Here is a 13,071-nt window from a genome sequence, read left to right on the forward strand (position 1 = left end):
CATCGTTATCGATGATTAAACTAAGTCATATAATATATACTCACTAACTCTATTGGTCTAAAAATTTTAACACTTTTAAAAATTAGTTTTCGCCCTTGTCTCCTAATAGTTTATAGACGTATTGAAAGTGATTTTAGTAACCCGATATTGTTTATAATTTGTATCCGAATTGACCCGACCCGACATAAACCCCACCCGATATGAACCCGACCTGATATGATATGAACCTATTACAACCCGGCTAAACCGATTTACAACACGTCATTTTCCAACCCGAACCGACTATAATCCGCCCCGATCTGACCCAACCCGACTATAACTCGACTCGATACAACCCGACTAATTCCGTTTACAACCCAACCCAATTTGATCCGCCCCGATTATACCCCGACCCGACATGAACCCGATACGACATGAACCCGATCCGATATGAACCCGTGTCTACAAACCCGAACAAAACCGTTAATTTTTCAACCCGACCCAATATTCAAATGAACCCGTTTCAACCCGAACTGATGAACCAGACCCAAACCTGATCCGTTTATCGAATTAACACCTCTAGTTTTTGAGGTTAAAAGTTGGGTTGGTGGCCTGCGTGCCTTATCTATACCTAGTATTTAAAAAGGAAAATCATTTATTATTATATGACAAGTGTCACCCTCCATCTTTCAACACCTCTTTCACTCCATCTTGATCATTCAACATCAATTCACCATTTAATCCATACATTTATCCAACCTCTTCCGCTCCATCTCCCGGTTTAACACTCATAATTCACCATCTAATTTATACGGGGTATATCTTTTCAATTTTCGAATTTCACTTCTCTATAAATCATATTATTCATAATAAAATCACAAACCCTCAATAAAATTAGCACTTTAAAAAGTGGCTTAACAACCATTATATAAGTCCTCGTTCAATAAACGGGCTCAAAAGCTAGTTTTGCTGTAATTACTCATGAATGAAACTTCATTTTGACTTTTGAGGTAATTTATCTTCCTTTGTGTTAAAAATTTAGATTTGAGTCAAGTACTCTCATAATTATGTGGTGTAATTGGATATCGGTGAGGCTTTCTGAATCTATACTGGGTATACCATTAAAATGGTATACTAAGGGCAAAATAGTAACTTCAATTGGTATATTAAGGACTAAATGGTAAGTTCAAGTAATAAATTGAGTCTGAAAAATAACATTTATTTTTGATTTGTAAGTACCAAACTATGTTGTTTGGAACCAAATAAAAATAAAATCACGTTACCAAACTATGTTGTTTGGTATCACATGAGAAAATATAACTACTTTTCTTATACCAAACTATGTGGTTTGATACTAAATAAAATTACAGAATATTATTATACCATTTCAATGGTATACCTAGTATAGATTAAGACTTTCTCGGATACCGGTAGGTTTCAAATGTGGAATAGGATGCGAGGACCGAGGACGACATCAACAAATTCGCGGGAACGCTTCTGCGTCTGCGTCTTCCGGCGCCGCGAATCAAAGCGAAAACTACGAGTAAACAAGTCTGGAAGTCCCTAAACTTTGTCAAAAGGAGCAGTTTAGTCCCTCAAGTTTCAAAAGGAGCAATTTAGTCCCTGCGTTTGGATGGAATCCGCTGCTTTTTGGCTTCTGTTACTAACGTCTGTTAAAATAAATTAAAAATAAAGGCAAATTAATATAAAAACAGAAAAGGACAAAATAACAGTAACTTTTACCTGTAAAATTTTTTTATAATAAAGGTAAATTTATTTAACCTAGCTTTTTACTTCAAAACAAGCAGTTATAACTCTCAAAAAATAGAGTATTTGACAGCCCACTTACACAAAAAAGTTCAATACTTAAAAAAAAAATCATTTTTTTTATCATCATCTCTTTGTTCCTTCTTGGTTGCTTCACCATAGCTAACTTTTCTCCAGAAAAAAGGTATATTGATATACTAATAAATACTCCAAATTATACAACCAACATGAAAATTAATTTCCTAAAATTCAAGTAGTCTTCTGCGACAACATTCGGTTCGACAATTGAAGAAAAAAATACAATTCATTTAATCCCAGAATAAATTCAGGCTTCAAACAAAATCCTGCTTCCTCTTTGGAAACCAACATTGATCTTCTTGGTAATTTCATCCATGGAATACCAAGAACTAAAGTAAAAAAATAATCAAAATAACAAATAATACTCCTCCTAAAACTCCTTAATTACCTCTTTAGAGAAGAAGAACGAGTTGCATGCAAAATCTTGATCAAAATTAATCTTCCAATTCACCCTCATAGACTTCGATTCACCATGTCTCTAACATAATCCCAAAAGTTGGCAATACTCTTTCAATTCACCCTGTCAAGGCTGATTTTGTTTTCAAAGTGCTTCGTTTTGTCTTTTAACTTTGAAGTCATTTGTCATCATATCAGAGAGGTTTTACGGTTTTGGACAGGGAGGAGAGAGAAAATGAGTGAGGAGGTGTTACGATAGATTAGCGAGTATCTTAATCAGAGTAATATTCTAAGCATATTAGTAATAGGAATTCTAGTGCTGTACGTTTATAATATGCTTGTGATCAAATAGGATAGCAGCAGTAGAACTCCTAAATTAGATGGAGTTAGAACTCCTAATATATTGGGCAAATCAATGAGAACAAACAGACTTTAATCAATATTTGTCAGGAGGAGTATCAATTTTTTAGCGTAGGGGTAGTGGAAATGGGTTGGTGTTACTCGAAAAAAGGAGGTTTGTTGGGGGTGAAGTGGTGGTGAGTGGGGAAGGAACTAGAAAGGTGAAGATGAAATGTGTAAATGTGAAAAAGTCATGTGAAAAAAGCTAAATAAGTTCAAAAAGCTAAGTAATCATCAAAAGAAGCTGGTTTAAATTATTTATACATGTGTAAATTAATTTTTCATTTTTTTAAAGATATTTTATTATTATTTTATTGACTTTAACGGAAAATTAAACGGTGTTAACAAAAGTAGCTGATTCCATCCATTTTGAGGGACATAACTGCTCCTTTTGAGACTTGAGGGACTAAACTGCTCCTTTTGGCAAAGTTTAGGGACCTTCAGACCTATTAACTCTGAAAACTACGGAGTTCTCAGGTAATCTCTCTCGATTAGCATTTTACTGGATTCATGTCAATCATTTCTTCTGATTGAATTGTTTGCCGAAAATATTGAAATCAGGAAGGAAATTCGAGAATTTATCCTGTGAAGAACTAGGGTTTGATTGATTGATTAGCCTGATTGAATTTCGCTCCCCTATCTGTTGTAAATATACCAATTCAAACGGTTCTGATCATATGCTTACTAATAATTTAATAATTCAATCCAGTAAAGTGGTTGGTTTGTTGAATGATGAATTAAAAATTTAGGGTATGATTACCCACAAAAGAAGAGTAACTTGAGGGACATAATAGTGCAAGTGTCAATATGACTAGAGAAGTTTACAATAAAAAAAAAAAAAAGAATCATGTGAACATTTACCAACGATTTCGAACTCATATGCTAAACCTATGAGGAAATTTATATTCTATATCAAAAAGTATTAAAAGTATTCCCTCAAAAAAAAAAAAAAAGTATGTGATAACAATTTAAGATGTGTTTGTAATTCGCACTTTGACCGTCATTCATTATCATTACCCCATTGCCTCAAATAGGCTCCCGCTTCAGCGGGGTAAGGGGTTTGGTGTACGCAACCTTACCCCTGTAATTGCAGAGAGGTTGTTTCTAATTGACCCAAAAGCGATAACGGGACGACAACGGGCGCCGATCTTCTACTCCATGGAAAGGAAGCGAAGAGGTTTTAAGAGTCATTTTGATTTAGTCCATTACATCCCACAAACAAAAGAACAAATGAATCTTTGGCTCCATCGAAAATTGACATGCACTTTGAACCAGTATAAGTGAAAAAAAGGATTGGAAGTTTAAAAGAACTATCACTACCTGATTGTGTATATCTACCATCAAACGATATCGTAAGTTTGTTACAACTGTATTCCACACTTTCTCCTACCTAACTTGCGATAGGTTTTGGACTTGAAATGGCTACCCACTTCTTGTAGGTGGGTTAATTTATGATAGGTTGAGTAACTATGTGAGTGATTGTTTCAACCTCCTCATGTTACATACATGATCAAATAGCTGTTTGTTATGCACTATGCTCCTTAGGGCACGCTTGGATTGAGGGTAATGTATTAAAGGGGTAATAAAAGTCAAACAAAGGTAATTGTAGGTGATGATGATAGGATGAAGTGGTGGCAAAGGGAATAAGATAGTGTTGGCAAGAAGAAAATAAAAGGGAAGTGGTAACAAATACCCTCATCATGGGAGGAATAGTTACCCACCATCCCACTAGGGTGATTATTACCCTCATTTGGGGGGTAATTACTTCCCCCCTTCCTCCCTTCTCCTCATAACACCACCACTGTCACAACTTCTCATCACAATACCACCACACCACCCTCCTTGCAACCACCTCAATTCACCTTCATTGTCCTTTTATTATGGTGGTTTGACTTTTATTACCCCCATAATCCATTACACTCAATCCAAGCGTGCCCTTAGTTGTAAGTTTTCTGATCTATTCTCGGTCCTTACTTTGTCTGAATTTAGTGAAAGTTGACCTAGCACAGTTATCCCAAGCTACTGCCAACTCTTGCAATGTCCCCAGGCCTGTAATATACGGTAAAGTCTTGATCTTGCTTCCATGGTCATTTCTTCAATCTCGTTACTGAAATAGAGCATGAAATAGATTGAATAGTATAAAAGTTTTCACTCACCTATATTCCACATGCAGCTGCATGTCTATGTTCTCGGGAAGAGATTTAGGATAATCTGAGGGAACAAGAAACTCTATTGAAAAACTTCCATGCTGCAATTTTTATTTTTTTAAAAAGAGGCCATAATCCAGTTAGCATGACTGCATGAGTATGCTGATAAACATTAGACATCTCCTAGAAAAAGAAGAGGTAAGGGGACACACTGATATCTGTAGGCTTATAGGTACACCTTACAATAGTTTCTTTCCTGGACACAGAAGCAGAAGAAGAGGCAGCCACTTCAAGCACCATATTAGTCAGTTCATCATTTATTTGTCTGACGTCAGCCAGTAGTTTTTGGTTGGGCTGCAAAAAAATCTATATAATCAAGAAAAATAAAAGGGTGATAAAAAAAAGTTTTGGCACATTGTCACTATTAGATTTACGTCATTCACAACAATGTAAAATCTTCTCCCATCTTTTGAACTCCCGTAGTAACCATCATCAATGAAAGTCTCTGAATGGACCAGCGAAAACATATAGGGCCTCATCACTCAACTCTTTCAAAATGTATTTCTAAAAGCATCTTTATGAGGAAAGACAATGTATGGTTGCAGACTTGCAGTTGCAGCCTTGCAGAAATAGTATTTGTATGCCTTACCTTATATTCAGTATTTTTTGTGCAGGAATCATGATTATCCAAGGTCATTGATGTGTCTCTGCTAATAGGAACAAAGTCACTTCTCACTCTTTTTTATGTGGCATGTTGTCATGAGAACCATAGTCCTCTGGTTGAATGTATGCTGGAGGCACAACGAAATCATCCATTGAACAGGTACGAGGTTTCTTAGACCTTGATTGTACCTGCATAGATCATGTAATACTCACAGGGTGAACATATGTTTTTCTGATGGGGTTTTCCCAAAAATTACCCCCATTTATATAGCTTTTCCTACTAAACAACCCCTTTTCATGAAATGACATAGTAGAATGATAAAATGCCCCATCTTTGTTAAATGTTACTTCACTTTGCAGTCCTTCAACTGAGAGAATCTTTTCGTCATTTTACCATTTTACTTCATCCAGAAATGGGATATGAACTAGGGTGGCAGTGTGGCATGTTGTTAAATGTACTTTACGGTTGTTTAATTATGAAAAATTCAAACTAAGGAAGGTTAAGAGTGTAAAACGTTATTAGAACAGGTGAGGTTTAAGGCAAAAAATCCTCCATGTAGAGTAAAAAAGATGAACTACAGTGAAACGTCTATGCAGACATACCGACTGCAGTACCCTCTTAATAGCCTTCTTTCAGGTTCTGAAATAATGTTGGTTCCTCGACTCCTGGGGTCTTGCACCTTGGTCGGATCTGGCGCTTGAGTTGGGTCAATATGGTCTCCAATGTCCTTACATTCCTCTAGTACACTTTGGTGTTGATATTGGGATTGGCATATTGACTCCATGATTCAAAATGGACGACATATTCAAAATGGAGGCTCAGTGGTTAGTGCAGAACGCTGAGGAATTTCAGTAGAGTCAATTAGAACCGTCACTGGAGTTCTGCTGCAAGGTTACTGCAGAATGCTGAGGAATTTCAGTAGAGTTAGAGCAGTCAAAGTAGAAGGTCTGCTGCAATGTTTCTTCGGGCATGGATGGGAACATCGACTCCTCGAAATAATCATCTATTTCTGGAAACTTCTGTAGCTTTTCAGGTGGTATCATTTTTAGAGCTTGAAACTTTGTATCAGGCTCAGTGACTAACTAGTTTCAGATTGTTATTCTTACTAGATACTGTATTAAGTGAGAAAACTCGAATCACTGTAGCTTTTATCATGAAAAACCCACTTGTAATCATTATGTATATGAACAACTATTGCAGAGAAATCAAGACAAGATCAGTCTATATATGAATTTCATGTATTCGTGCTATTTATTTGGTGCAACGTACTCCTATTATCAAATTGGCAAAGAAAACCAAACAAGATCAGTTTTTCCATGTTTTAATTTGGTATAAAATACTGAAATCTCGTAAAATTAAAATGAAAATTAAATGATAAAAATGCTCATGTTTTTTATTAAAAAAATCAATGCAAATCTTGTAAGATTGTCTCTGTAAACACTGAAATAAAAATGCTAAACAAAATCCAGAGGTTTATTTTCATGCATATGGATTGAGAAAAAACAGAGGTTTTCCATTCAAGAACTCTTTTTAGTTCCCATAAATGGGATTTGAAAAACAGAGCATGTATATTATCAAATTGCATGAATTTAGTTTTTTTAATTAAGAAATTAAAGATGAACAAAAAAAGGGTTTCGGTAAACAGAAGTTTAATCAAGAATTCTTGACGAACTAGTTTAAAGTTGGGTAAAAATGGAACTAAGAGTTGCAGGAAGATTAAGAAAGAAAAGAAATAAAGTAAATCAGAATTCAGAGAATGAGGTGTAAGCTGTATGTAAAAACGGGAGGGAAGGGTATTGAATGAGGGTCCAATTATGTACAAAAAATTGAAATCCTCAATGTGGGAGGTTACAATAATGTAACAACTTTTAATTCCAAATGGGAGGAACATTTAGCCTATATACAAAAGCGTCAATAAGAGATCGATCATCTACCATGTACAGTATTTGCACGAATACGTCATACCACAAATATTGGTGTATGCTCATCCAAAGTTGGTTGAGGTATCCCTACTAATTAGTTTCAGAAAGGGAAGCTTTCCCTAGGGAATGCATTTATATAACGTAATCTTCTACTTGGCTTGTTTTCGACATAACCATCAAACTCAGGCAGCTCGTCCATGTCTTGGATGGCCGAATACATGTCATTCACAGAACTCTTCAGAGTTTCGTCAGATACTGTGTGCATCTGAAAAGGTAAAAAATAAGTCAGAAAATATTCAGCCACCATTTTGTACAAGATCCAATAAAGGCAGGGACAAGCTTTTGTTAACCATCAAAAGTAACAGACATACATACCAATCGAAGTAAGCGCTGAAAAGGTGTGATTGCAGAGTCAGGAAGCGGGTTGCTTTCATCTATTGGCAGGGAAGAAGTTGATGTTCCAAGATCACCAGACTTTTCTTGCACCTTAGTCGTCTCATCTTCATCTTTTACTGCTCCAACTTCCTCATTAGGAGAAACAAACTCAGCTGGTTGCTTTCTGATATCATCATTAGGTATCGAAGATGGTGTCACTGGAATTGAAGCTAAATCAACTGCAACTGTTGAGGACTTAAGCTGCGGCATAGCAGTACAAGGTGTCAATGGAGTTGAAGCTAAATCAGCAGTAGCCGGTGTCACTGGAATTGAAGCTATATCAACTGCAACTGTTGAGGGCTTAAGTTGTGACATAGGAGTAGAAGATGTCAATACAGATTGTTTAGTTGGTGTAGGACCGCCTCTAGGAGGGCGGCTTGAAGCATTCCTAGAAGTGATTTTGGGTGAGGATATAAACATCGAATCCATAAAGTCTTTCTCTTTTGGCAGTTTCCGTAGCTTCTTTACTTGTTGCTTATTTACAGGTTGATCCTTATCTGTTGGCTGCTGCTGCTGCTGCTGCTGCTGCTGCATTGCTTCAGAATTTCTCTTCATATTAAGATTCTGTAATAAGTCAAGAAACTCTGTCATAATTCAGTTTGTCTTATGAGAAAAACACTTAAATTTGTCAGAATGTTTAATTAGCATCGAGTTAAGAGTTATATACTCACATTAGTTTGCACGTCTCTCCTCAGTGTTGGATCAGGGGAAGAATAAACTGGAGTCTTGGATTGTGAACGAAATGGAAACATTTCTAATTCCATTGTTGAAGAAGAAGAATTCACGGGGTTGGTAACAATGGTTGAATGTTGTACTGATAATGGAGTATTTTGCAGTCCGTTAGAGACTACTACTTGTTTTGCTGCTTGATTCCTTGTAAGCATTTTCTTTAGTGAGTTTGTGACTTCAGAAACTTTATCCAAACGTCGACGCAAATGTTCTGTAGGAAGTCGGTTAAGATCACTTTCAGGACTTTGTAAAAACATGATGCTTTCTTCATTTATGCGACAAATTCCCCTTAGACGTTCCGCCTTTTCACAGTCCAAAACATCTTGTGCCTGCAACTAAGAGTTACAGATTCAAGTATTAGATAATTAAGATTCAAAACTGTCTCTACTTACTCTAAATTAATACAGTAGAAAAAATACAGTGCAGGAGCATAAAAACAGCGAGAACACATATATAGCTAAAAGGATACCTTAGCAAGCGCTTCCTCAACTCTTTTTTGCACTTTGATTAAGTCAGGTAAGTACGTTGTCCTTGTATGATAATACTGCAATACATCCGCAAACTTCAGACAAAAACTTGATGGTACATAATTAAAAAATAGCTGAAGCAGACATAATGTCAAAGTGCCAAAAACATAGAAGAGTTCATCAGTAGTCTGTATATTTTTACCTGGGTCATAAGAAGCTTCCGATCAGGTGCACTAACAGTTCCGGCATCAAGAAAGGATGATTCTGTAGAGTCATGAATAAGGAAAGTGAAGTGTCAGGACAATTAAGTAGCTATAAAGTTGATGTGTAGTCTTCCATTAACATGTTCATTGATACCTTACCTGATAGAGCCGTTGTACATGCTACTTGTGTGCGAGGAACAGCTGAAGTTTGGGGATAAAGAAGAGTGTTTGGCAAGTGAGACTTATGTTCAATAGTGTCCTGTAAGTGAGTTCTAAGTTGCGATGATTGCTGATAGCTTCCTGTATTCAACATTCTGTCTGTTGGCCGAACTGGTTCATTCATTGGCCTGATATGGTGCAACTGGTTCAAAGATGTTGGTTGCATTGTAGCTGCATTTCTTGGTTGCATTGTTGACCATGTCGTGGTAGGCACAGGCACAGGCACAGGCATAGGCACACGTGGTGGATGCATCGAATGTGGAGTACTTGGAAGAAATTTATGATTTTGTTCAACAGAAGAACCCGCATTCAGCTTTTGATGTACAGGTTGATTGGAATGAACAACTTGCCTCTGAATCATCTGATTCATCGGTTGAGTACTTGGAAGCGAATTCTGGTGATGTTGAAGAGAAGAACTGACATTCAGGTTTTGCTGTACAGATTGATTATAGTTCCCAACTTGCCTCTGAATCATCTGATTCCTCGTCTGAGTGCTTTGAACCCAATTCTGGTTTTGTTGAAGAGAAGAAGTGACATTCTGATTTTTCAGTACAGATTGATTGGAATGAACAACTTGCCTCTGATGATTCTCTGGATAACAAAATACATCACAAAAACTATTGTTATTATTATCGTTTTACTATTTGTTAACGCGACAAGTACTTGTGTTCAACAATCAACAATTGATTTTATCCTGTTACCTGTTGCAGATGTTGCTACGTCACCACCGAATTTTTTGCTTAGCATTTGGTTCAGTTTATTGTTAATCATAGCCAAGTATTCATCCTGCATAAAAATATAGAAAATAAGAAGGTTAATTATGTTCACGGACAACCAAAATTCAAAAACATACCCGTAGCAGTTATAAAACCGTAAACTTTAGACAATTACACTATAAAAAATAACAGTTCTCAATCAAACATCAATTTAGAATTTGATCATCAAAAAGTGCAGAATTACAAACAAATTAACAAACAGTACTGGTAATTTCGTGCAGAAATTGAACCAGTACGTCCATTGTACTAAGATTGCGAAAACACGTACCTTGCTTGTTGATTTTTTATACGTCGCTGCCTCAAAATTGATTGATATTTCTTTCAATTTGTTCTTCATATGGGAGTCGTTACTGCATCTGCTCCACTCAATCAGTCTCTTCAAGAACCTGTTTTTCGAAATTTAATTTACAAAACTTATAAAAAATCTTACTGAAAATTCTGTACAAAAATAAAATAAAGAAGTATTTCAAAAAAACATCATACTTTTCCTGTAGAATTTACTGAAATTCATATGAACTTAATTAACAAAAACTTTGTACTTAGTATATGAAATTAATTAACAAAAACAAATAGGGACGGAGAGAGTAGTATGAAATAGTTACGTGTTCGTGACATTGAAGCGGAAAGTGTGGTCCAATCCATGCTTTTGATCACTATTGTCGTCCATTGATATTTTTCTTTCTTTCTACAATGTTGAATACTCAAATCTCCCAGAAATTAAACCACTCCTGGATTTATCTAAAGCTAGGCGTAATTGGCAAGTGTAAAACCTCACAAATTTGGAAACGCAAAATAAGAGTAAAACCCTAAAAAGTATCCGCGTCTAATTTAAACTCCCGATGAAAAAATAAAAATAAACTTACCTAAAATATAAAGTTACAGTTTAATAAATAAAACGGGGTTCCCTTTAAAAACAATAAAATAAATAAAATAAAACGGGTATTATCCGGATGTCCGATAATAAATAAAACGGGCTATTAATGGACAAAAGGAATAATGCCCGATCATTAGGGCGTGTTCGGCAGTAGCGTTTGAAGTAGCGGGTAACGTTTTGACCTAGTCAAAACGCTACTTGTAAAATTTGTAAGTGTTTGGTAAAGTAGCGATTTAGGTAGCGGCTAGCGGTTGAGGTAGCGGTTGGGTAGCTTTTGTCAAACGTTAAAATTAGTACCGTTTAAGGTAGCGGGTAGCGTTTGACAAATTTATAATAAAGTTTTAAATAATATTCTTGCTTTTATTTTTATTTTTATAATATCAACCGCTACTTTTACCGATAACTCATATTAGTTACCGCTACTTTGACAGCTAACCGTTACCCGCTACTATTCACCGTTACTCGCTACTTTAACCGCTACCCGCTACTCAACCGCTAACCGCTACCCGCTGCCGCTAATTTTGCCGAACAGGAATCAAACATGAATGCGACGGAGTAGCAAAGCCCGTCTCCAAAACGGTACACGTTGATAAAATTTACCCACTAAAAGACAGAGTTTAACTTTTTGGCCCAATGATTGGCTAGCCATTAAATTAGATTAGATTACTGAATTTACTTTTATTTGTAAAATTAACCAAATCCAAAAATTACCATTTTAATTATTTGGACTTTCCTTTAGGATCCGTCGCCGGTTCAAACTCAGATCGGAGCCAACGAACTGAAAACAAAAAAATTTAATGTTTAAGATCCGAATACCAGACTAGTTACGTTTGGACTAGAGCGGAAAAGTCAGTTCAAAATCCGGATCATTTTTATAGTTATAAAAATTATTTTACAAAAATTGTTAAAAAAAAAAATTAGACATAGGACATAATTGTTCAACGCCTTTTTAAAAAAACTAATATAGCAATATTTTCCTACTACTTCTATTTCATAAAGTTCTTTACGTTTTGAAAAATGTGTCTAAAAATCAAAACTTTGACCATAAATTCTCACTATTATATTTATCAAAAATTATAATGAGATATCTTGTTAGATTCGTCTCGAATATATTTTATAAATATCAACTTTTTATAATTTTTTGCCATACATAATTGGATATATTAACGGTCAAACACTGCACCGGAATCCGTGCAAATTGTAAGTGTAAAGATCTTTTTGAAACGGAGGTAGCACATTAAAGGATAATATAAAAAAAAAAGGTTAGTGTTTTGTTTTCAATGCTTTAAGGAAAAACAGGTTCGATATTTTAAAATATTTTGGACCGCGAACCGAAGACCTAACAAATTCAACCTAAAGATGGGATCGGTTTTTGAATTACGCCTACTGATGAATATTATAAGAATTATATACAAAATAAAAACCAGAAAATGTGTGTAAACAAGAAATTAAAAAAAGTTTCATTTTGATGAATGACTTTAAAAAAAAAAATAAACTATATAGAGAAATTAAAGCTGGGTTTTACCTGAGTTTTTTTCGTAGATTACAAAAGTGTTAATTGTGCGTACGGGAAACACATATCAATAACACAAGTAGGTTCATTGGATATTTTGTATCGTTTATGTAGAAACTAGGGAGAATCTATTGTTTCCTTTAAAAAAAATCACAATGTATTATTAATTAAAAAAAAAATTAACAATTACAATAGATAAAGAAAATCTTTTGTTTCCTTAAGAGTGTTTTTCCTTTAAAAAAAACTATATAGTATCCGGTGATTTTTTTTTTTTTTTGATAGTTTTGGCTAAAACTTGGGGGGCGGCTAGGGGGATTTTTCTAGTGTTAGGATTTCTACATTGAAGGCATATGCTCTCTTGCTACGGAATATGATTCTTATATGATCAAAGACAGTTCGACCGAACTTGATTGAATTGAACAAGAATAAGCGACAAATTTTGAAATAAGGTGAATAGATTTGGGACAGATCCTCAAAGGGGTGAGTCATATACTTTTATTTCC

The 13,071-nt window shown here is 35.3% G+C and overlaps 1 protein-coding gene and 1 long non-coding RNA gene across 3 annotated transcripts; both read right to left on the bottom strand.

Annotated features, from left to right (window-relative positions):
• Positions 1 to 1,154: 1,154 nt before the first annotated feature.
• On the bottom strand, positions 1,155 to 2,827 carry LOC130465775 (uncharacterized). Its single transcript, XR_008925791.1, has 2 exons — positions 2,213 to 2,827; positions 1,155 to 1,649 (listed from the first exon to the last, which is right to left on the bottom strand). It is a non-coding gene; the product is annotated as an uncharacterized lncRNA (long non-coding RNA).
• A 4,429-nt stretch (positions 2,828 to 7,256) lies between these two features.
• On the bottom strand, positions 7,257 to 11,084 carry LOC130465776 (uncharacterized). 2 transcript variants are annotated; one of them, XM_056834628.1, is made up of 9 exons: positions 10,784 to 11,084; positions 10,450 to 10,567; positions 10,107 to 10,191; positions 9,346 to 9,996; positions 9,186 to 9,247; positions 8,986 to 9,060; positions 8,459 to 8,845; positions 7,728 to 8,351; positions 7,257 to 7,617 (listed from the first exon to the last, which is right to left on the bottom strand). In XM_056834628.1, exons 1-9 carry the CDS (start codon positions 10,846 to 10,848, stop codon positions 7,453 to 7,455), a joined length of 2,232 nt encoding a protein of 743 aa, XP_056690606.1. In that variant the 5' UTR covers positions 10,849 to 11,084; the 3' UTR covers positions 7,257 to 7,452. The 2 variants fall into 2 exon arrangements, with proteins under 2 accessions (XP_056690606.1, XP_056690605.1); XM_056834627.1 differs by having other exon boundaries at positions 8,459 to 8,851; positions 10,784 to 11,083.
• Positions 11,085 to 13,071: the final 1,987 nt, after the last annotated feature.

The sequence above is a fragment of the Spinacia oleracea genome, chromosome 1, assembly GCF_020520425.1.
Source record: "Spinacia oleracea cultivar Varoflay chromosome 1, BTI_SOV_V1, whole genome shotgun sequence".
NCBI lineage: Eukaryota > Viridiplantae > Streptophyta > Magnoliopsida > Caryophyllales > Amaranthaceae > Spinacia > Spinacia oleracea.

Bases quoted from the DNA above. Each gene is read 5' to 3' on its own strand.
- LOC130465776 (XM_056834627.1), bottom strand. From the start codon at position 10,848: ATGGACGACAATAGTGATCAAAAGCATGGATTGGACCACACTTTCCGC. The intron at 9,248-9,345 runs GTAAGGTATCAA...ATGACTCTACAG, and splicing joins ATGTACAACGGCTCTATCAG to AATCATCCTTTCTTGATGCC. The intron at 8,352-8,458 runs GTGAGTATATAA...GACTTATTACAG, and splicing joins GGAGAGACGTGCAAACTAAT to AATCTTAATATGAAGAGAAA.